Source organism: Maniola hyperantus, chromosome 5 (assembly GCF_902806685.2).
Source record: "Maniola hyperantus chromosome 5, iAphHyp1.2, whole genome shotgun sequence".
In the NCBI taxonomy this organism is placed as follows: domain Eukaryota; kingdom Metazoa; phylum Arthropoda; class Insecta; order Lepidoptera; family Nymphalidae; genus Maniola; species Maniola hyperantus.
This window is the reverse complement of record NC_048540.1, coordinates 13,329,955-13,344,565: the sequence shown is the minus strand read 5'-3', so window position 1 is coordinate 13,344,565 and position 14,611 is coordinate 13,329,955. Positions and strand designations below refer to the sequence as shown.

The following is a 14,611-nucleotide window of genomic DNA, read 5'->3' as shown; positions in this document are numbered from 1 at the left end:
TGAAACTATTTCTGTAATATAGAATAAACGAAAAGGAACAAGAACATTATAAAAGCACTGTCTTAAGGATCGCGAACTATCTACAGTAACGAAGGAAATTGAAAGCGGTGGTAAACACACGTCCACTCACCCATATAGATGCCGAGCTGGATCATATATTGAAACCAGCTGATTTCTTGGCTGTAGGAAAATGTATAACAGTAGAGACTACCCGGAAGGAACCTTTAGCAGAAGGAACCGTTACAAAAACGGAACTAGTTAAAGGTTGGAAAAGAGCTCTTAAAATCCAGGAAGAATTTAGAGAAATGTTTTCTAATCGTTACCTTCTCAGCCTTCGAGAAAGATACCAGCATTCACATAGAGATCCAAGAGTCACTTCTAAATTAGAACCTCAAGAAGGACAAATAGTCCAGATAAAGGGGGAACATCCTAATCGGGAAAGCTGGCGAGTTGGGAAAATAACAAAACTTATGAAGGGGAAGGATGGATTTAGCAGAACAGCGAAAGTAAAAGTAGATAATAGCGAATATATTAGATCCATTTCACACTTATATCCACTGGAAATGGACGAACAAGAAGCTCACGCTCTAGCTGACAAACCTAGACCAAGTTACAACTATATACCTTCCGAACGCATAACAAGAGAAGTGCACGAAGAAACCACTGGAGAAACCAGTGAGATACGTAGTGGTGAAATCGATGCACCTGAAAAGGAAAATGATCACACCATACAAGACCATAATGAGACGATGTTAGAGGATCAACTTCTGCCAGAGGAGATTACTAACGAAAACGAAGTAGACCTTTCTTCCGAGGAGCCAAGACCCAAGAGAGAAGCGGCTGTCAGGGCCCTCGAGAAGATTAAGGAGTGGACGCAGAATCTTATCGTCTTATTGTAACTTCCGTTGTTGGGGAGTGTCGCGACGAACGTCGCGAAATAGTTAATTGTACAAAATATAAATAGTAATCATCGTAAAATTAAATCATCCAATTATAATATCTAATTACAATAACGAGCAAAGCGAGATTAGAAGGAGAGGAATCCAGAGCCGGACGCTTAAAATACTATGGTAAGTTGTCTGTGACTTTACTCTGTGGGTCTAATGGTCTATACTTGAAACGCGACGCCGACTGTCTGTGGTCGAAGCCTTAAACCACGGCGCCCACCATTTTGTTAACTGACTGGATCCGAGCACGGCAGCCTCGCCTCAAAGCACGCCTGCCGTCATCAGTTCGGTGCCTCGCATCCTGTATTATTACTCGTAAGTGGCTAACTATAAGTAACTATATTTGATTGCTATTAATTGTGTGCATAAGGAACGTTTCCATGTAGCCAACGTCGAGAGTCGTAAGGGCCCTTTATTGGCAGGCCTTAGTCGGAATAGTAAATCGTCAGCGTCGGGAGCCATTGGGACCCTTGTTGGCAGGACTTGGCTGGGAGAAAGTAATCCGTCAGTATCGAGAGTCGTAGGGGCCCTCGGGTGGCAGGCCTTAGCGTCGAACCGCTAACTCTCGATACAGATGACGAGACCAGCTAGCTCTCGACGTCAGTGACGACCCCGGCTAACTCTCGGCGTAAGTAGCAAGCAAAGGTGTGGCACTTTGAGCCGGCACGAATAGCCAGTTACCTGACCGAAACGCGGTAGGTCAATGGGACCCAATTATAATCCTAATGGCTGGGCTAATGATGGAACCGTTCCTCCTTTAATTTAGTGCTAGTCAGCCCTGGTCTTCCCCGCTTAGCGGCGAGGAAGACAGTAGCCCCGGCAGATTTCGTCTAGGCGAAATCTGCCCGTCCCATATATGTATTACAGAGTGCGAGGCAGTGGATTCTGTCCTATGCGACGGGGAGGAAGGCCGCTTCCTCGCCCGTCGCCTCAGTGCCGCGGAGACGGCGCATTAACCTGGTGTCGCACGCGCAAGCAGACTGCGCATCGAGCAAGGGTGAGTGCATAATCAAACATTCACAAACTAGCCTTCGTGACGTCTCTGGTTTCAACCCTCAAACCCGGGCGGCAAGCCGAGTCTAACTAAGCATAAACAGGAGGCGCCACGACAATAGTTAACATAACATTAACTATTAGTTAATGTTATGTTAAATAGGTGGCGGGACCTGTGTTGAAATAGCGATAATCAATGTTTAGCACATGTTTAGCAATTTATAAATGATTATAATATGCTAGTTTTTGTCTTTTCTATAATAATTATTAATGACAAAGTAAAATATCTATTTTCTTTCCTTCTTATTAGCACAGAGTATCCCTCTTTACTTTATGATTTTACCATACCATAGATATTTTACCCTTTTTGACATTGACGTTTGAGTTTGACATGTCAATCAGTGTTTCACTTTTAGAGATTTCGCAATTCACCCTATTTTAGGGCAAAATGACTATTATTAGGTACAGCTGAGTGCGTTTTTATGTTTAATAGAGATTTAAGGTTGGTTAATATTGGGGGCATTTGGGGGTAAAATCAAACTTCAGAAGTTCATGCTTTTTTTTTCATTTTGCATTGCGGCATATTTTTATTAATAGGTATAACAAACTAATTGCTGAATATTAATTTTTCGTATGATACTGAGATTGATTATGAATTTAAAATGATTCTACGTCACAAGACATAAAATTTAGCATTGTGATATCAAAAATGTTAAAAAGTGTTATTAAATAATAATTAAAGTGAAATATTATTGTGTATAATGTAGTGTAATGGTAATGCACCTAAAACAAATGATACCTACCTATTTGATGAAGATTTAGGTATTTTAGGGAAAATTCCTATGGAAACTAGGTAAAAATCAAAATCGTAAGTTGGAACACTGATGTCAATGAAAAAATAGTTTTCTTTTTCGCATCACTGATATCGCTGTTACATGGATGTTTTGGCGATATTATTGATTGTTTTGTTTGTTAATTTTTTTGATAATTCTGTGTGAAAACATTCAAAAACTGCTCGTTATAACTTAAAGTAAACCTTGAAACTTAAAGTGAAGTAAATTATTAAATTTCAGTTGAATTCTCACTATGATACCGAATGAAATCTTCGCCGAAGATATGATGAGTACAGTGATTCGATACGGCCTCTACATTGGAGCTGCATTCCAACTAATCTGCTTGTTAGCTTGTGTAACACTTACGGATGAACAGAGCGAATCACATCCGTATGAGAAGGTATAAATTTTAATATAATTAACCAATAAACAGATAGATAAATATTAGCAAACTCCTAGTCGTCGTCAACAATAGACGTCGTCCACTACTGGTTTGTCTTCTGTAAACGGGACCCGAGACGATCAAGCGGCTTGACGTCAAGCACGCAGATTGATCAACCTGCTAGCGACCCGCCTCGGCTTCGCATGGGTGCAATGTAGTTACCAATGTGGTGGCAGGGAGGGGAGATTAAGACTTAATTCACAATATTAATTAAATAATAATAATATGTGAAAGAATTTTTAAAATCAGTTTAGTAGATTTTGAGTTTATCCTACTTTTTTCGTAATATTTGTCAATTTTCAATGGAAGCTTGATTTATTCCGACATTTTGTTCAAACATCGTCATATTTCAACAAATTAACACAACCAAGAGGATAATCGTTCTCAATAGTGCTGATGATATTTTTTCCAGGCATATACTGATAGTGATGAATGCAGCTCTGAACAGTCATCACCAGGCCATAGAGCTACCATCTCGCGTGCTAGAAGACATGACAAGAAGAAACGTCGTTAAATTATAAACATAGAAATAAGTGCAATTAGGTATGATGACTCCTAGTCAAATCAGCGTCTTATTATCAAATGTCAAAATACTTGCTTATACTTACTTAATAGTAAGCTTGTATGAAATACATAGATGTGACGTCATAAACCTTTGACATACTTTTTTAGGTACCTCAAAAGTAAAAAAGAAACCCTTATAGGATCACTTTGTTGTCTGTCTGTCCATTGTTTGTCAAGAATACGTATAGGGTACTTCCCGTTGAGTTAGAATCATGAGATTTGGTAGGTAGGTAAGTCTAATAGCACAAGTAAAGGAATAAATCTGCAAACCGTGAATTTGTGGTTACATCACAGAAAAAAATTAAAATGTGTTCATGAACAAATATTAGTATTTTCAATCTATATTCAAGTATATCTATACCCATCTCACCTTTGGTGGATTGCAGGCCTTAAGCTATATCACAGGCAAGGTTCATATTATGCTAACTTGCCTGTCTTTACTTCATCTTATTTAGAAAGTAGCCTATGGCCTTCCCTGGGATGTAAGCTAACTCTGTACCAAATTTTTAAAAAATCGGTTGAACTGTTTGACTGAAAAACTAGCAGACACATTTTCGCATTTATAATATTAAGTATGGATAGGTAAATCTGTAGGTTGATTTCGTAAAATCTGCATCAATCATTATTACAATCTCAATTGTTCTAATTGGCTGAATTTGTGCAGTTCTTGTTGCAACAATGCATTGTAGCCAATAGTGAGCAAGCGTCAACCAATCAGAGGTGATTGCGATTGTGACATTGGAGCTGTCATTCTACCGCAATCGAGCTACTGATCTCAATAAATAAAAGACAAATTAATATCTAAAAGCTTTTTATTTGTTACATGGACTAGAAAATTACAGCATTTTATTATTGCTTAGGTAAGTATATTATAACAATGGGGCCGATTCTCATGTACACAATCGTTAAAACTAAACTAATTTAAGAGGCCTAAATCTAGTGCTATCCTTTTTAGCAAGCAATATTATGAAAGGGATAGCAATAGATTTAGACGTGTTATTTTAGTTTAGTTTAGAGATTGTGTACAACAGAATCAGCCACAATATCAGTATAAGTATAATCTCATTACATTTCAACAATTTGTACAAGCTCAAAAATTCTAAAAACAGGTAAGTACTTAACATGAACAATATTGAAGGCACTTGGTTCTTTTTTGTGATTATGATTATAAATATAGCACCAAAATAATATGTTAATATATCAAGTTGTCTAAACGAATGATTTTAAGCTTATTTCGTGGTTTAATGACATATTTTAATGTAAAAACATCAAATTAATCGTGGTATGTACCGGCCCGTTATCTACATTGAAATTTGTCTAAACACTTCCATAATCAGTTGTGTGCACCTGATTCACGGCACCGCCAAATAGATAGATAAATCACCCACTGCGCAGGTTCAAGAACCGAGCTCATTAGACGCCATCAGCCCACCTCCTGCACTACGTAGCGTGAATTATTATCTATTTTAAATAAGGCAATTTTAAAAAGGCACGAGGACCATTTGTACATAATGGGGCCGATTCTCTAGTACACAATCTCTAAACTAAACTAAATTAACAGGTCTAAGTCTAGTGCTTTCTTTTTCCGCAAGCAACATTATGAAAGGGATAGCAATAGATTAAGACGTGATATTTTAGTTTACTTTAGAGATTGTGTACAAAGGAATTAGCCACATTATCACACTTTTACTAGTAATTCACACTTCTGTCTTGTACCTAACTAATCTTCAACTAAGTTGAAAAGGAAAAACAATTTCAATAATATGGCATTTTTAACCTAAGCCTAGAAGAAACTATTAATTCTTTGGATACAGTTACTTCTGAAAGTAAGTGTGCATTGTTGTGATCATATTTTTTTCGACTATTTATTATTATTAAACCTATGTAACAATAAAATATAGGTAAATATTTACTTAGAACAATATTCAATAGGTATAATATCATTATTATCAAAATTTCTTTTAAAATCATTATTGCACATAATATTGCATTGGCAATCATAATTAATATTCATTTGTATATAAATAAGTATAATATACACTCTAAAATTAGATAAATAAAAACAGTTTTAGCGTAATATAAAACAATTAAATAATTTTGCACCTTGTATTAAATATGTACAAGTAAGGGCGATTATGCACTGCATCCGATCCGAGTCCGTGAAAATACGTTCCGAAGTAGTCCTAGAACTATTTGTATCGTAGCTTACGCACTAGTTCCGACTTCCGTCATCCGTGAGAATATTTTAGATATGCCTTTGATTCAAATTGGACATAAATACATGTATGTAAAAAATGTCCACTGCATAGCAAGGATTTGGATCAGAGATCCGATTAGTGCGTAAGCAATATCCGAGTTCGGTCCGAGTTTTTTATATCCGTATTTTCACGGACTCTGATCAGATGAATGCATAACCGCTCTAACAGTCATTAAAATTCATGTTAAAAATTTATATATCTGTGCTCTGACGTCATGCATTTGTAAACAACAGTAGGTACTGTGGTTATACTGTTGTTTACAAATGCATGACTTCAGAGCACAGATAATCTATCGGCCAAACATGGCCGACAGTGTTTTCACCTGTCTAAGAAAAATATTTTTTTAAATTAAAGTTTTACGGTTTTTAGGGCGCAAAAAAATATAGTGTTAATTTTTTTGATATAATAGGACAAATATTAACCATTTAAGACCAACTTAAAAAAATTGTCAAGTAGCCTATTGGGCCGATTTTCTTGTACACAATCTCTAAACTAAACTAAATTAACAGATCTAAATCTAGTGCTATCCTTTTCCGCAAGCAACATTATGAAAGGGATAGCAATACATTTAGACGTGCCATTTTAGTTTGGTCTAGAGATTGTGTACAAAGGAATTAGCTTTTCTTCGCTTTGTACAAAATTAAATGCAAAATAAATTAATGGTAAGCAGCATTAGAAGCTAGTTGTCAGATTTAAATTGTTCGCTTTGATAGCATTCAACACATTGGGATCATTCAAAAACTGTTTAAACGCATCCAGTTTCTTAAAGCATATTGTGACACAGCACGACTTTTTGTGGGAACTATGACTCGCGTCTGGTTTTGTACAACCCTCATCTGATTCTCCACATTCCGTAGAACATTTATCTGTGCCGCTGCACGGACATTTTATATTTTCAATGATTCCACGTAAGGACTCGTCACATTCGTGGGTGTAAACGCCGAAGTCCTTAAGGTTGGAGTTGTTATGTCTTTTGTGATAGTGCAAGAAGGTGTTGTGGTTTGTATCTGTGGCGCGCCCACAGCCCACGGCGCACTTCATCTCGGCGTGGTCGCACTCGCAATCGGCGCCGCAGGAACATTTGTCGTCTCCACACCCTGTAGATTCGGGCAACTCGTGGTTCTGGCAGTCCCTACACTCGCCATTATTCGGCCCGCACTCACAATCGTTGCAAGAGCAGATGCCGGCATCTGCCGCCAGTTGTTCTAAAGGATTTTTACCTTTCTTACCGAAAACATTCTCAGTTTTTACAACATACATATCAGAAGGGGGTTCGTTATCAAATAGCAAGGTGTCCTCGAGTGCCAAATCTGTGTTAAATAGAACGGAATTAGACGGATTTATTTCAATGTTGTGCTGGACTTTATTCGGGGGAGGTGTATTTAGTGATCTGTCGTCTAAAATTTCGACGTTATTTTTCAAAAAATCAATATCCGTATCGATCTTAATCGTATCACTGTTCGTTACCAGCTCACTGTCATTGAAAACTTTATCGCTGACGTCTAGAATGTTCGGTGTATCTAAATGGAAGGAACTTTGGGTCATAAGGTTAGCTGTCGGTACGGCCTCAGTGTTCAAGTCTATGTAGCTTTGCATATGTGTTGGAACAAATGTTGCGAGAGTAAATATGCTCTCTGGGACATTTTCTTTGATGCTAACTGGGGTTTCTTGTATGGAAGACGCTAAGGCTGTAACATCGATCCAAGGCGCTTGTATTTCGATTTCATTGGCCAGTGCTAATTGCATAGCTTTAGACTCGATTTCCATTTTAGGAGTGGGCAATGGAATCGGTTGTATGTTATGTACATCATCGACCCAAGTGTTGTCATTGTTGTCTTTTTTGACAATTTTTTCGACGTTAAAGGGGGAAAGCACTTCTAGGTTACTCAGGTCGTAATCTACAGCTATGTTGTTAGTATCGTCGAATTTAGTGTTGTTAGTGGCGTTATCGAAAAGCAATTCTGTTATGTCCATGTTATTGTTAGAGAGGGGGTTGACACTGGTGATGTCTTCGAGACTGCCGTCGTCGGAGTTGGACTCCGTGGTGATCCTACCAAAGGACTCGAGGAGGCTGTCCCAGATCATGACGTCATTATCGGGTTTCGTCGGTTCGTTTTCAATGACCTCTACAGTCGGTGTCTCGGCTTCAATCTGCAAAGTATCATTTTTATAGATGCATGTGGGTACATGTTGAAATATGATAGGAATTGAGGACGTAGTATCGATTTTGTCCTTTGTAACATGTAACGACACAAACAAGGAGCATATTTATTCCCGCATTAGTTTTAAGTATACTGTGTAAATGTACTGTGTAAGTTGAAAAGTGATGACCGTTTTTGGAGTCCTCCAGCTAGGACCAACTTTTTTTTCACGCTTGGTGTAAAATAACGTATTTTTCCGTATTAACGCGCTTTGCAGCTGCGAACTAGATCCATATTGCGGCATACATACTGACTATAATATGCGTGCAGGCACGTTCGTTTATAATGAAACGCAGGTGGTCTCCACACACAGACATTAGAAAGGTGTAGAGCAATCAAAATTCTCAATACACTCACCTGGTGTTTCCTGACGTGCGCCCGCAAACTGGTCGCAGTGGAGAACAGCTTTCCGCAGCCGCTCGCGGCGCACGCGTGCGGCCGTGAGCCGGAGTGCGTGCGCGCGTGCGCTTTGAGGTGATGCGAAGCAGTGAATGACTTACCGCAGCCGTCTGTTATACATCTGGAAATTACACCAATAAAAGTATTACGAGAAAAGTTTATCTTGATACGTCGAAACTCGAAAGTGGTTAATTTAACAGTAATGCCGTTACTATTTAAGTATCAACGTACATCTCGTGGACGCGCGAACTGCGCTGTGCGTACGAACTACTTGACCGCTTATATTTTATGCGATTATGAGGTTGGTATTTGCAACAAGGATCTAGATTGACTGTGATAAACCGGGTGTCCCACATAGCGCACGCTACAACGAACAAAGTACAGTACACGGTAGAAAGTAATGTACATCGGCCTTTAGAATGACATTTCGGTCGTTGTCTCTGTCACTCATACCTATATGACGTTTTGTCGGTCTCAACGACAGAGACAATGCTCCACAAATCTGCTATCTCCTAAAGGTCGATGTACATTACTTTCTGCCACGTACTGTACTAGATTTCACCACGCGTTTCAAATCACGCCAACAGAGTATTCTCTATTGAGAGTACCATTTTCATACAAGTTCTAAGATACAACGATAGAACCAACCTAGAGGAAGATCTTCTTATTATTATGCTCAGGTTTATATTACCTACCTGAGATACTGCGCACAATTTCAGTCGACTTCTGTCGCATTGCGACACGTCACAAAGCAATAAGTAGTCGTTTGAAAATTTACTTACTTATAAGGCCGCTCTTGAGTATGTGTGCGAATGTGTTTTTTCAGGTCGCTTAACGTTGTGAAGAATTTCGAACACCCAGGCGCTTTGCAATTAAACGTGTCGCCGCTGTGTAGTCTTTGATGCGCCCGTAATCTGGAACAAGTAGGTACAATTTAAATCACCCGTCATACTGTTGTCATTATCCTCCTTGCCCAGGGTAGAGATCCTTTCCAAAAATCACATATATTTTTTCTATACTTAATAAATTAAATTGAAGTGTCTGTCGGTATTATCGAAATAACTACCTCATATTAAGCTCATAATATAGTTATTTGAACTGTACCATAACTGAATCTAATTAGGTAGGTACTTGTTAAGTAGAATTAGTTTTGGATAATTTAAAAATATATCAAAAATTATGGAACCGAACCGGCGGGATCGGACCCACATCTCTCTGGGAATATTAACACAGGTATACAATTTGCAATTTGTAAATCTGTCATAAGTTGGACGCTCAACAAGAAATTGTCAGTTCCACAAACAGCCATTAAGAAATTGGCAGTGCTCATGATTTGCCAACATTGCAGCTTTGTCCAAATGAACAAGTCAAAACAGACATGCAACAGACGCTCATGCCAAGCCAAATCTTTTGTGACAGGATATTAATAACTGTCACATTTGCCATCTCTCGCAGCAGATAGTGATTAGATTAATATAAAGACAGTAAAACAACTGATATAAATTATGAATTGAGGAGCTAGCGAACAAAACGGTGTAATTGCATTATTTGCACGATTACAGAATGTAAGCTGTTGAAACTTTGCATAATAATTATACCTACCGTTTTGATCGAAATAACGAACTTGGACTCAGTTTTATCACAGTTGTAGGCAATTTTTCTTGATAATTTCAGATTTGTATTCAGTGATCGAAATCACGAACTTTATTTTTTAAATAGCCATGTTAAATGACTAATAGAATAGAATAGAATGTTTTTTATTCATGTAAACTTTTTACAAGTACTTATGAATAGTCAGGTAGTTTTAATTTACCACTGGTTCGGAATGCCGCCATAGTATATGTAATCCCTTTCCCCTCCAACTAAGCGTCAAGCTTGTGAAATGCAACGGGCGGGGATTGAACCGCCAACTTTTCGGATTTCAATCCACTCCTTTATCGTTGAGCTATTGAGGCTTTGGAGAATTTGGACTCAACTTTATCACTGTCTTAAACCGCTTTGCTTGGATATGAGTTCAGATTTGTATTGAGTGTGTTAAAAACGTCCGAATTAACAAAATGGTATTTTGATCGCCTGCTCAGCCCCCCAATTGTGTAAGAATAACCATTTCATGGCTATCGCAATCGTCAAGAATTCTGCCCTTTGATTGGCTGTGAAAAAATGTAAACAGCGAATCAACAAATCAAAGGGCAGAATTTCTTGACGATTGCGATAGCCATGAAATGGTTATTCTTACACAATTGGGGGGCAGTTTCGATTTTTTTTTTTTTTAAACATACTGTTCTTCAGTCATGTGCGGTCAATACTTATCCACAATCGGATACTGTACAAAAATAGATTCACTAGAAAAATACATAAACATCTTCCAAATAGTAATTTATATTGTAAGTAATAAGTCTCCGGCTGTTGGAAAAAAATTCCGACCAAATTTATAGAAAATTATTTATTAAAATATTGTACATGCTCCATTAACATAGAGTTCAAAATGGAATGACAAATGCACGAGTAACATATATCTCTATATCTACTGTCGAAAACATCTTTTGGCATATCTCCAGGCATATATAAATCAGATAGTTACTTAGCACGTTGCTGTTTAGATATTTGGGTTTTAGAAACAATTCAGCCTTTACGTATTGCATAATAAAATGTGTATGAATGAAAAAAAGGTCAAGTGCAGGCCTTGGAGTAATATATCTTTATGACTCAAGATGTGTGGGTGGGAGGTTGTTGTTCATTATTAGTAAACAGTCCAAAGGAAGTAATTTTTTTAAGCTGCATTTTCTCTACTGGTTTATCCATTTACGCAGGACCCCATTTTGGTGACTTTTGCTTCTTTCACCATAGTATATGTAGGTACTTAATATACTTAATAGTACCTGTACCAGGTACAAAAGGTTCACTCCACAAATATGTTTAACGACTCTTGTTACGACGCAATAAAGCGCAATTCGTCTCGCATAGACTGCAGCCTAAAAAAATAGACGTCTATGAGATATTTACCATTCGAGCACTTCATAGCTACCGTAGAAAAACTTGAGCGTCACACATACCTATGTGACGTTTTGTATGTTGTGTTGTGTTTGTATAAATGCTGAGTTTGTTGTGGGCTCTTCTCAGACCTGGGCGCGTTTGGAACCCTCGTAGCTTTAGTTTTAAGTTTGCGTAATAATTATCACCACTATATCTTACAAATCTAACACCATACCAGACCATCAATACAAGTAATTTATTACCTATTTTGAATAAATCATTTGACTTTTAACTTTTGTATGTCTCAACGACAGAGACAACGCTCTACGAAACCTCTATCTCTTTCTAAAGGTCGATGTACAATATTTTCTGCCACATACTGTAGACGGATCTCTAAGTAATGCTATCTTTTTTCGCAGGGAATATTGTGTCTACCCATGATCACGTCGATCCGTAGCTTTGTTGCGACGTGATTGAAAAACAAACAAACTCACTTTCGCATTTATAATATTATAATATTATGATGCTCTTTTCATGAACATACTTTTAATAGATATTTTAATCTTATGTTCTTTTCTTACTTTCAAAAAATAATAACAATGTAAAAGCTATACAAACCTATACAGTGTGTTGAAAGCTTTATCGCATGAGTCAATATCACAGGCAAAAGGTTTGGTTTTTGTGTGCGCCCGCACATGAATTTTGAGACTATATGACGTGAGAAATGCTTTTCCACATGATTCCATTGGGCATATGAACCTGTATTCACCTGAAACAATATTTAAAAAATGAAATTAATTTGTAATGCTCCCACACAGCAGTTCCTGCAGGGTGATTCGCTAGCTTAGTGTCTAACACTGAATGATAGCCACCGAGCTCATTTGACATTGGTTGGTTCTACATTGCTGCTTCACTGAGAGATATTAAAATAATTTTCGTAAAAAACCTTCAATGGATCAATAGTAAATGTCAAATGAGTTTGGTGGCTATCAATCAGTGTTAAGACACTGAGTTAGTGAATCAGTAGGCTGATTTTGATTTTAATACTGATTGTTGTGGATTTAACAGTATGAATGTCTATTGAGTTTTCTGTATTCTGTCTCACTCTCTCATATGAGCGACAATATACCCTACCCAGGTGTGTTTCATCACTGCATTCATTGGTTTACTTTTTGCACTTCAAGACAGTAAGCTTTTTTTATTCCGAGATAAGATAATGCTTAATAAAAAGTAATGATGAGGTCTAGGTTGAAGTCCGGAGCGTGCTTGCCTAGAAGATGCCTCTTCATTCTTGCCTTGAAGGTATCAAAGGAAAATAGGAAGGAAGGTAAGGATTGGATGGTACCGAAGGTAAAGAAGCATTACAGTTTACCTTTGTGTGTTTTCATGTGGGTGCGTAGGTTGCCAGAAGTGCTATAGGTTCTCTGGCAACCTTCAAACTCACAGTTATATCTCGAATTATTGTATTCCACCTTCCTTTTATTGCTATCATTGGCTGGTATTGATTCAACGTCTTGCTTTGGCACATCTTGTAGTTTCTCATTGCTGCTCCTAGAATAAGTGAGAAGCAATCAAAATATTATATAAAAGGAAAAGGTGACTGACTGACTGACTGATCTATCAACGCACAACTCAAACTGCTGGATGTATCAGACTGAAATTTGGCATGCAGATTAGCTAGCTATTATGTTATGACGCAGGCATTCCCTAAGAAAGGATTTTTGAAAATTCACCCCTAAGGGAGTAAAATAGGGGTTTGAAATTTGTATAAGTAGTCCACGCGGACGAAGTCGCGAGCATAAGCTAGTAAAATAATAATATGTGTAAATCTGTAAGAGTTAAAGTTATTGGTTAGAGACTCAACTAGATATTCTGCATACTAAATGTGGAATATCTGGCTGAGTCAGTTATGATACAAACAATTACATGCTATCGAAACTAGATGCCCTAGGGCCCCCACTTTGGGATGGGGGTTTTGGGGTTATTTTATACATATAGTTAAAAATATACCTAATATGTAGGTAAAGCTACTTAAAATAACAGCTGCACTAAAATGTAAAAGGCCATTCTATGATTTAATAGTGACTTACTATTTAAAATAACATTACACATAAAGGTTTGCTATTAAATTACAAAAGAATATATTATTCATTTGTACAATATTTTAATACATATATATCAAAATCTATACTCAGTATCACTTAGTTAATTCTTTGAAAGAAACACCTACAAACACTACATAAGTACACCGATTTTCCAAATACCTACTTATAATAAAAAAGAGAATCAGATTTCAGACTGTAAACAAAACAAGCAAGCAATTACAGGCATAAGCTGCAAAAGTTCAGCAAATTACTTCCTAAGGCAATTAATATTGTGTAGCTACCAAAGGATACAGTTTATAGGCATTAAGGTATCAGTTACCTTCCAATCATCATTTAAGAATGTACACAAGTCATTAGAGAACACAAATTTAGGATATCCAAACCGCATCGTGATGGTAATGTACCAAAATAGAATGCCCAAAAGTGAAACACGGCGAAAGGATCACTAATATGAAATTTCATAGGAGCGAAAGGGACAGACGATCATATTGACAAACAGCTGATTGCTTGTATTGTTGATAATAAATCGCGGTAACTAACAAGTAAAATTGATATTTCACACTGAATTTTAAGTGAGTTCACAACGAATTTACTTACGATACATCTCCACATACGTTCTTCGTGCTATTATTATGAACTACTTCACTTTCCGACGTCGCACTTATCGCTTCGTTTTTCACGTGAATGTAGTCAGTTAAACTTCCAAATTCTTTTATAAACGAGTAACATGTTTTATCACTATTATTTTCAGGCGTAAAAGTTTCCGATAATAAGCTTTCTAAATTGTTTTGTTTCGTGATTTCGAAACAGCCGCTGTCTGCATGCCATGCGGCCATGTTTTTTTTTTTCATTTCGTTTGACTTTGACGTTTATCATAGCTTGTCAATATAATCGGT

General features: G+C 37.3%; 1 protein-coding gene and 1 long non-coding RNA gene across 3 annotated transcripts; one reads left to right on the top strand and one right to left on the bottom strand.

Moving 5' to 3' along the window:
• Positions 1-195: 195 nt before the first annotated feature.
• Positions 196-1,944, top strand: LOC138402336 (uncharacterized). Its single transcript, XR_011236740.1, has 2 exons — positions 196-1,262; positions 1,815-1,944. It is a non-coding gene; the product is annotated as an uncharacterized lncRNA (long non-coding RNA).
• Positions 1,945-6,342: 4,398 nt separating this feature from the next.
• MTF-1 (Metal response element-binding Transcription Factor-1) lies at positions 6,343-14,557 on the bottom strand. 2 transcript variants are annotated; one of them, XM_034968351.2, is made up of 6 exons: positions 14,035-14,139; positions 12,983-13,161; positions 12,229-12,379; positions 9,420-9,551; positions 8,596-8,758; positions 6,343-8,188 (listed from the first exon to the last, which is right to left on the bottom strand). In XM_034968351.2, the coding sequence occupies exons 1-6, from the start codon at positions 14,046-14,048 to the stop codon at positions 6,710-6,712; spliced, it is 2,118 nt and encodes a 705-aa protein (XP_034824242.1). In that variant the 5' UTR covers positions 14,049-14,139; the 3' UTR covers positions 6,343-6,709. The 2 variants fall into 2 exon arrangements, with proteins under 2 accessions (XP_034824242.1, XP_034824241.1); XM_034968350.2 differs by lacking the exon at positions 14,035-14,139 and adding an exon at positions 14,313-14,557 and having other exon boundaries at positions 6,344-8,188.
• Between the last annotated feature and the right edge of the window lie 54 nt (positions 14,558-14,611).

Bases quoted from the DNA above. Each gene is read 5' to 3' on its own strand.
- MTF-1 (XM_034968350.2), bottom strand. From the start codon at position 14,551: ATGGCCGCATGGCATGCAGACAGCGGCTGTTTCGAAATCACGAAACAA. The intron at 13,162-14,312 runs GTAAGTAAATTC...CACTTATTCTAG, and splicing joins AACGTATGTGGAGATGTATC to GAGCAGCAATGAGAAACTAC. The intron at 9,552-12,228 runs GTTTGTATAGCT...TACTTGTTCCAG, and splicing joins GCTTTCAACACACTGTATAG to ATTACGGGCGCATCAAAGAC.